The sequence below is a fragment of the Poecilia latipinna genome, unplaced genomic scaffold, assembly GCF_001443285.1.
Source record: "Poecilia latipinna isolate Pla-1442-1.1 unplaced genomic scaffold, P_latipinna-1.0 Scaffold533, whole genome shotgun sequence".
Taxonomy (NCBI): Eukaryota; Metazoa; Chordata; class Actinopteri; order Cyprinodontiformes; family Poeciliidae; genus Poecilia; species Poecilia latipinna.
In genome coordinates this window covers 276,202-286,280 of record NW_015113149.1, presented here as the reverse complement: position 1 = coordinate 286,280, position 10,079 = coordinate 276,202, and the positions used below count along the sequence as shown (strand labels likewise).

At 36.1% G+C, this 10,079-nt stretch overlaps 1 protein-coding gene across 1 annotated transcript; it reads right to left on the bottom strand.

The window, feature by feature from the left end:
* Positions 1-4,677: 4,677 nt before the first annotated feature.
* Positions 4,678-6,453, bottom strand: LOC106952664 (tripartite motif-containing protein 16-like). Its single transcript, XM_015040912.1, has one exon. It carries the CDS (start codon positions 6,384-6,386, stop codon positions 4,683-4,685), a length of 1,704 nt encoding a protein of 567 aa, XP_014896398.1. The 5' UTR covers positions 6,387-6,453; the 3' UTR covers positions 4,678-4,682.
* Positions 6,454-10,079: the final 3,626 nt, after the last annotated feature.

Here is a 10,079-nt window from a genome sequence, read left to right as displayed (position 1 = left end):
AGACGGATCAGCTCAGTGAAGATCTTCTCACTGTCCTCCACTGCTTTATCAGCAGAGACATTGATGGCCTCCACCTCCTGTTGAAGCAGCTTCACATCTTTCTCTCGGTCCTGGATTCTCTGATGGATTTGTTGTCGACAATTCTGGAGCTTCTTCTGCTTCTCAGCCCTTTCTGCTTCTGCAGAGACTGTTTCATGGCCTTTGTGTTCATCCATTAAGCAGAGATAACAGATACACTGCTGATCAGTACGACAGAAGATCTCCATAACCTCCTCATGACAAGAACAGATGTTGTCTTGGAGAGTCTTGGATGGGCTCACCAGCTTGTGCTTCTGTAATTGTGGGTCATCGTAGTGAGATTGGAGGTGATCCTTGCAATAAGAAGCTGAACAAGATAAACACGACTTGACAGCTTTCATCTTCCTCCCAGTGCAGACATCACAGGCCACATCTTCAGATCCAATATAGTGGCGATCAGCTTGAGCAGCTTGGAGTCCAGTCTTCTTCAGATCCTCCACTAAATCAGCTAACATGATGTTTTTCTCCAGGTTAGGCTTTGGTATGAACTCTTTTCTGCACTGAGGGCAGCTGTGGATTCTCCTCTGATCTTCTCCATCCCAGTGGCATTTAATACAGTTCATACAGTAGCTGTGCCCACAGGGAATCGTCACCGGATCCTTCAGTAGATCCAAACAGATCGAACAGGAGAACTTCACAGAATCCATTTTATATCCTGTTTAATTTCTTCCAAAGAAAACAACTGAGTCACTCCAGAAGCCAAATCCAGCTTTTTCCCCTTTCTCAGCCACCGGACTTGTCAGCTCTTGCCTTTTGCTGCGCAGAGATCATAACAAAGATTTCTCATCTGCTAGAAGGAACCAAGAAATCTTCAGAAAGAACTGAACAGTGGTGGAAAGGCTAAACGGACTTTATTTGATGTTTGATTTCAGGAAAAGATGTTGTTTGCTTTTCCGGCTCAGCCATGGGCTTACATCCTGGAGGAGTCGGGAGGGGCTCCAGACCCTTCCAATCTTGGAAAAGTCTAGAAACCCCCCCACCCACCTCCCAATACAAAATATTGAATAAACGTCTGCATTTAAACAAGATCAATATGAAAAGGCAAAAGCAACAACGAACAAAGTAAATCTGCCATTCATCTAAGAAAATAATAAGAATTATTTTTTTGGTCCCCCCACTACTGTTAGAACAATGGTTCGGTCCAAAGTGTGTGAGGAGCAACAGCTGCCTGCTGAACAGTACAGGCTCCATTGGAGCTGCTGAAGGGAGGAGCTAGCTGCTAGCTGTGGCTCTGCAGCACAAACAAAAATCCTCCATTAAGTAAATACTTAAAGCAAAAGACATGTAACACCCTTTATTTACATTCATTGCTCAATAAGAAGAAACACATTAATAAAAGTCAGACTGCAGTTTGTTATTTCATTACTTTGGCTGAATCATGATAAACAGCCTTGTTATGCCTTGGAAATCAAAACAAGCAAAAAAGGCCACACTGCTTTCATAGACTTAAGCTTTTTGTCAAAGGCAGCAAACATCTCATTCATATTTAACTCTTACATTAATTAGAAGAGTTTGAAATGGGAGAGAGGGGCTGAGGAGTGGCCGACAGCTCTGCGTTTGAGCCGAGAACAGAGGAAAAACAGAAAGTTATACCTTTATTTCTCACTGTTTTCAATATAGAGCCTTTAAAACCACAAAATAAAATCTGAATATTTTTCTATATAAACCCTAGTGCTTTAAGTATTATGTTTAAGTTATGGTACTTCCCAGATATTAATCTCTATCTACTTATTTGTTCTCAGTCACCCAGGACATGACAAAACTAAAAAAGGCTTAAAAATAAAGAAACTTAAGTTATAATTTAAATAGGCCATAAATTGTATTGGGAGCCATTTCAATAAATCAATGTTTATAAGGAATTTTATTAAGAGGAAACTTGTTTTTTTTCAGAACCTTAAATTTTTGTAAAGGTGTAGCAGAGATTAGATCATTGAGACTGAACAAAACTCGTATAGAAGCAACATTTGAGTTTTAGTTTTAGTTCTCAGCAGTTTGTTTACTGAGAAAACAGGTTTGATGTTTTTGGTTCTGCAGCTTGAATGTGGTTTAAAAACTGTTTAAACCACAAAAATTGGTCTTAAGAAATTTTCCTGTTTGTTGTTCCCCCCAATAATGAGATGGGATTTATGCCCTTGGGTTCACCTTAATGGAAAGTTGTTGTGAAATAATATTTAATTAACAGAAAACTGATTATTTTGTAAGGCAAAACAATTAGCTCAAATTACCAGAAACAAACAATAACCTATGATTATTTAATGCAAAGATAACAGAGTTAAGATGTATTTTTTCATTTCGTAAGAATATGTTGAGTTCATAGGTTGATTTAGTTGCATCTCATGTTTCTTCATACTTTTTTCCATTCTGTGTAAATCAGGCGATTTCAACCTCTGCAGTCAGAAGCCTTATGAAAGAAAAGCAAATTTATTTTTATAAGATTTTTGACATTACTGTAGATAAATTGGGCAGTTTTAGTTTTTTAAGAAAAACTCCATTATTTCCACCATTTGTGAAGTAAAAACTACTATGAGTTAAAATTAAAGAACTGCAGCAGTTTCACTTGTTATGCCATCCTCATATATTGAAGGTAGACCTGTTGATCCTAAGTCTGCTGACTGTTAGGAAGCAAAAGGAGTATAAAACCCCAGTGTTGGCCTCACTGCACTAACTTCCTCCTACACACAGAATAAAATTTAAACTTTACTTTTTCTTCTTAAATTACTCAACCGCCAGTCCCCTTCTTTGTCATCTGAACTCCTATTTTTTCTGCTCCAGTAAGAAGCTCCAGTTCACAGTGGATGTAATCTATTCCAAGGTCTTGTCTTAACTTGCTGCAGCTCTCAGACTCTGGATCAGTCTGTCTCTAAATATTAGCTCTGTACAAACACTGGGACATTTTAAATCTCTACTAAACACAGTTTTATGGGCTGACTTTCAGCAGAAGTCAACAGAAGCATTGTTCTTTACCAGCCTTTGTCATTGTTGTTCTAGTCATATTGTTTAATTTTCTAATTGTACTTAATTCTTCTATATATGTTTATTACATAACTGCCTCACATTACTGTATAATTTTATGTTATTAGCTGGTAAAGTGTTTGGGCCACATGAGTGATTGGAAATGTGGTAAATAAATAAATTTAACCTTCACGCTGATCTGAGGTCACCTCTTCTGTTTAGTGTTGATCTTTCATGTTCTCCATTCTCTGGAATGTATTTAGCACTATTGTGCTACCATGAAAAGTGTGGCTCAGTCAGAATTGCCTTTCAGGAGGCTGAATAATAGTGAAGTAATAAGTAACCATGAGTAAATATTTCTATTTCCTTTTTTATTAAATATCCTTCCTCAATTCATTTTCCACTTTCAATATTCTGGTAGCAGTGGGCAGAGTTAAAATTTTCAATAGATAAAAATATTAAGTATAATGAAAAATATCCATCATAATAAAAAGAAAACATGACCCAGTAAATTCAATTTATTTGTTTTTATGATCAAAACATAATGAAACGTTATTTTTATAAAACATTTAAAACATTTTACATGAAATCAAAAGCAAACATAAGGATCAGCTAAATAAAACAATAAGCAGTTTAAACTGTTAATAATTCATTAGTTTCTTAAATGATTCATGAGTTAAACAATCATCCAATCCACATCTGATTAAAACACAATAACAGAATCAAATTATATTAAAGCTGATTACATTTTTATCTTTAAACTTTTCACAATGCAAACAGACTTTCACCCCCAGATTTGTGTTAATGTGACAATAAAGTTCAGAAACAGATGACAAGCATTGAGGGAATAAAAGTTAAAACCTGCTCATCTCCCTGGGTCCGTGATGCCACGTGTAAAAGGGAAACCGAAACCACACAACACTGTTTTTTTTTTTAATGTTTTCTGTCAAAACAAGTAAAAATTAAACCTTAACTGCCAAAGTTCAAATCTTGAGCATTCAGTGTAAAATCCTCCTGAATCGTCTTAAGGAAGAAATTTTCATCCCATATTAATCTTTTATATCAGTGCTACACTTTCATCAGGCTTTAAGTATTAATTTATCAATTAATTGATTTGATAAGGTCTCATAAACTGTGGACTCTTATTAATGAACAACAAATGCATCAGTCTGAATAAATCAAATAGATAATTTCTTATCAGTGTGAAAGTGAAGGGAAATTATTCTACTTACTCAGTGAGCCTTAAAAAATCAATTGTACATTCATTGAATGATCATAAGGAATCACATTACTGCCAAAATCTAAATAACCTTGTAGCTTTGTGAATATTTAATTATCAAAAGTCTCTCTCTCAATACAAAAACAGGATGTTACACTAAATTAAAACCATATTTTAACAAAGTTGATTCAGTTGTCCCTCAGTGTTTTTCTTAGTGTTGACACATCATCTACTTTATTTATGGAGTTTGCATAAGACTGACATGACACTTTCATAAACATGAAGGACTTTTAATGAAAGTTAATGATGGTTGTCAATCAGTGTCATTCAGCAAATAATAACATTTAATGCAAAGTTCACATTTACTGGACCTTTAATGCATTTTTTAATGCAAGTTTGGATTGAAAGTGTCATTATTTACCAACTAAAATAATTAAAAAGCCCAGTTTGCTTTGCTCTTGGTACTTTGGTTAACTCTAATGAGCTCAGCTGTGGTTCCATAATCTAAAAGCCAAAGCCCGGCGTAGAGCGGCTGAGTGAATGTGGTCTGGACTCTGTGCAGCAGAGTCATTTTCTTAGAGATGCTGTAAAAACACAAAACACCCAATTTGTAATTGAGATAAACTCCTACTCTGGAGGAAACTGGACCTGATACTGGAGTTTTAGCATTGTTGTAGGAATACAAGTAACTATTTGCGTCACAGTGCAAAGCCCAGGATCTGTCGTTGAGTCCAAATCCACATTTTTCTGATGTACCTGTTCTGGAAATGTTCTTGTATGTGACGGCAACTTCAATCTCTCCCCCCTTCCACTCCACCTCCCAGTAAGAATGTCCAGTCAGACTCTCTCTGCTCAGGACTTCACAAAAATAAGTGAATCTTTCTGGATGATCTTCATAAGGCTGCTGTTGCTTCATTAATGTTACTTTTCTGTTTCTATCTGATAACAACAGAAATTTGTTTGCTGTGTTTGGATCCAGAGTGATTTCTTGTGAGTGTTTTAGAAAGTCAGCTCTGGTTTTTGGTTCTGGTTCTGGCAGTAAAACATCAACTTTACTCACTGTCAGTGAGATGTTTGATTTTATCTCTGTCAGTAGGTTTTCTAGATCGTGTTTTGCATCTGACACAGCTTTCCTCACGTCCTCAAAGTGTCTCAGAGGACGGATGTTGATGCTGGATGAGTGTGTCGACTCCCTGAGTGCTGGCAGTGAGGGGTACTTGTGGAGAAACTGGTTGTGATCCTCTGTGTGTGAGAGCTGCTCCAGCTCAGCGTCTTTCCTCTTCAGCTCAGTGATCTCCTGCTCCAGCTTCTCCTCAACATCTTTGACTCGACTCACTTCAGTTTCCTGCTGGGATCTGATCTGCTGCTTCACCTCAGAGCTTCTTTTCTGGAGGAGACGGATCAGCTGGGTGAAGATCTTCTCACTGTCCTCCACTGTTTTATCAGCAGAGACATTGATGGCCTCCACCTCCTGTTGAAGCAGCTTCACATCTTTCTCTTGGTCCTGGATTCTCTGCTGGACTTTCCTTCGCTTTGCCTCAAGTTCCTTCTGCTTCTCAGCTCTTCCTGCTGCAACTTGGACTGTTTCATGGCCTTTGTGTTCATCCATTAAGCAGAGATAACAGATACACTTCTGATCAGTACGACAGAAGATCTTCATCACCTCATCATGATGGGAGCAGATGTGTTCCTCAAGTTTCTTGGACGGATTCACCAGCTTGTGTTTCTTAAATTGAGCAACATCATAGTGAGGTTGGAGGTGATTTTCACAGTAAGAAACCAAACAAACCAGACAGGACTTTACAGCTTTCATCTTCTTTCCAGTGCAAATGTCACAGGTCACGTCTTCATGTCCAGGAAAGCAGCGATCAGCTGGAGCATCTTTGAGTTCAGTCTTCTTTGTATCCTCCACCAACTTTTCTGGCATGGTGTTTTTCTTCAAGGCAGGCCTCAGTGTAAAAGTTTTCTTGCAATGAAGGCAGCTGTAGATTCCCTTCTGATCTTTTCTGTCCCATAAGTCTTTAATACAGTTCATGCAGTAGCTGTGTCCACAGGGAATAGTCACTGGATCCTTCAGTAGATCCAGGCAGATGCAACAGGAGACTTGAGAATCCATCTGAACTCCTTTCTGTGCCATATCCCACTTCAACAAAAGTTTGTTAAAACATTATTTGCCTCTACTGCACATAAAGCCACCTGCATGCAGAAAAACACAACGTTCTCCTTCAAAAAATAGAAACATTCAGTCCTGGGGCTTTTCAAGTTCTGCTGTGCAGCTCTGTGAATCTGTTAACCTTCTTTTTAGAAGGGAGGAACCATTGCAAGGATTTATAATTATGTTATCAGGTATCAGTATTTATGAGTACATAGCAAACATGCCCTTTGAACATTTACAGCATGTTTTGACCACTTATAAACCTGCAAAAGTATAACTTGGATCATGTGACAAATGTGATGAAGAAAACACTTCTATGAAAAAAACAGATGTCTCCTCTAAACCAAAAAAGAGAAATTTAATTTCACCAAATCTTTAGTGGTTCCAGTCAAGGATGTAAAACAGACTGAAAAAAAAAACAAAATTTTTCAGGCTCAAGATTTGTTCCAATTCATTTAGTTTAAAGAAAGCATGATAAAAAGTGCAATTTTGACAGCTACTATTGCTTAAAAACAATGAAGACATTAACTTAAGAGGACTTGCACATTTACTTATAAAACCAGAATGAGTGTGTATGTGTTTGGATTCATGAGTTGATGAGATTAGAAAAAGAAAATAAGGTACTGCTCTGAGTTTATTTTAAAAATTATTTTGGGTACTACTCATCATCTGTCTTGCCTCTTAATGAGAATAGATGGAAGTTATAATCTTAGATACTTGGGTATTCTGCAATTTATTGTCCTCAAAATATGAACTGAACTAAACAGAAACATTTTTAAGATTTTGGCAACTTATACCAATGAAATCTTACAATCTATGCTTCAACGTCAAATCTTTGTTAAAATAAAGGAGATATTTTGTTTTACTCTAGTTTCTAATACAAATTTCATAGTTCACTTGAAATAAGACAAAACTAACTTACAAGTAACTTTTCAGCAAGACATATAAGCTTATTTTAAGTCAATAATTCCTTAATATTGAAGAAAAAGTCCTTGTACCATCGGGAGATTATTTTATTTATCGGAAAATGTCTCATCATGTGTGAAATTATCTGCCATTGGAACTAGTACTTTTTCATCATTAAATAATTATTGACTTAAAACAAGCTCCTATTTCTAGCTGATAATCCTACATGATCACAATTTCTGTAATCCCCCCCAGCACAAGTGAAGCACCTGCATGTATAGAACAAAAGAGCTTGGATGAAAACAGACTTCCACTGGACTGACACTGGACACAGATGCCTGTCTTATGCATTACTTTAAATACACTTTCTTTGAAGAGCTTGGATGAAAACAGACTTCCACTGGACTAACACTGGACCTAGTTCCAGACTCTTCAGCATTTTATGCATTATTTTGTACACTTTCTTTTGAATTACACTTTTGTACAGCGAGATCCTTAATAGCTATGACTAGCTACACTGCAAAAATGCAATATAGATGAAAAAGTACTAGTTCTTTTGGTATGTCATTATAATCTGCCAATGGAACAAGTACCTTTTCAATATTAAGGAATTATTTACTTAAAACAAGCTTCTATTCTTGCTGAAAAGTTATTTTTTCAAATTCACCAAGATATTTACACTAGAAACTAGACCAAAAATACTTGGTAAGATTTTGTGTTTTTGCAGTGTAAATGCTGCAAATGTCAAAAGACTTTAAAAAAATTTACTACAAAGTAAGTGATTGCAGGCATGAACCCAAGCAGAATCAAAATGTGATTCAGCAAACTCTTAAATTCAACCAGGTGACTGACTTGTTTTTATCAACAGATGCAGGAAGTAGGTCACATTAAAGGTGGAAATGTTTAATGATTTATTTTTGTCTGTCCAGCTTTCAATGCCCACAGTAAATCCGCAGATGTCTCCTAAACATGAGGAAGTGCACCTTTAAGGTGTTTTCCCCTCTCTGTAGGAAGCTGATGCTAAAAGATGTCACAGCTGCAGGATGTTTTTATATTTAAAAACACAACAGTATACAGCTGTGTCAGCAAGACTTTTATTTCACAGTTTAATTCATCTTTTCTCAACACAAATAAGGGATTCATCATTTCCACCCAGATCCCAGCAAACATACATGTTTTCACCTCAACACACATAAACATTACAGCTTATTGAGATTAAAACATGTCATTAGAAAACACTGCTGTTCCCACGGTTCCTTCATGTCAAAACTTGACTCATTTTATCAAAGGCATCTCAGGAAGAAAATGTTTTACCCAAATTTATCTACTGTATATATTTCAGTTATTACCATGTTGTAGCTGAGTTAAATGAACATGAAGCTCAGTCTCTGCTTTTTTGAAAAATTAGACCAATTTCCTTCAAAATTTGGATTTTTGTCACTTCATGCAAATGAAATTCAGTTTCAATCAATAATAATGAGGCTTGAAGTGATGTAAACACACACACATGCGCACACACACACACACACACACACACAAACAAACAAACAAACAAACAGGGCCCAGTAAGTAAAGCCACCTGAGTCAATCTGCTTGGAAAAATTCAGTTCAGCTACATCTTATCTTCGATCTCCGCGTTGCACAATCCAACATTCAATAAAACATGAACACTGCATGTCAATAAAGCTTTATCTGTGATTTAAAGAGAACCGGCCTCAACGTTTCAATGGGAAGTTTACAGTTTACAACCAGAAGGACCAGAGAGTTGCTTCTCTACTTTTGGTTACCTGTCAGGGAGACAGAAAATCAGTAGCAAAAACAAAAAAATAAACTATTTACTGCAAACTAAAATATAAATGCAGATAATATTAACCATTGCTGCATACATACTTTAACCATTAAGTATTAGGGCTGCACTAAGAAAAAGTAAAAAATTTAATTATGAGAATAAAGTCATATGAGAATAAAGTCATAAAAATATGAGAATATAGCAATAAAATTACGAGCATAAAGTCACATGAGAATAGTTATATGAGATATAATATTTCAAAAATAAAGTTGTAATATGACTTTTTGTGGTAACACCACAACTTTACTCTCATATTATTCTGACTTTATTCTCACAATTTCATTATTTTATTTTCTTAACAAGGCCCTAATACTTTATTTTCTTTCAGTTCTGGATTCATGTTTTCTTTTTTAAGTTTTCAGTTTTCTACTTGAGAGTTTATCTGCAAAAGTAAATAAATTTGGGAAAACACTTTTTTTTTTTTTTTACAAAGAGTTTGAAAAAGTAAAACATTTTATCAAAGATTCTGATGAACTGAATAGTTTTCCTCTCAGTTTTGACTCGGGCGTCAGCAGGACAAACAACAACAACTGAAGGCTCCTCTTGGTTTGGTATAAAGCAAAGAGAAAAGAATTAAGACCACTGGGTTCATAGCAGGCATAGAAGGTCAAAGGTCGAGGCGCCAATCCAGAGTTTGGCTGAAGTTTTTCTCCCAGGTGACAGCAGCTCAGAAAGACGGGCTTGTTAGAAACTCAATAACAAAAGTTTACGCAATTTTACACCCCAGTGATAAGCAGAGTGGTGAAGGACGGATGATAACAGTCTGAGCTCATCCGAAACTTTTACTCCCCAACTTCAGATACACGTTTCTGACTGAATACATTTAAGAAACTAAAACATTTGACTGCAGACAACTAAATGCAGCTAAAAATCTGTTTCCATCAGCAAAAATCAGATTTTGTTTTTTTTAATTTTATTTA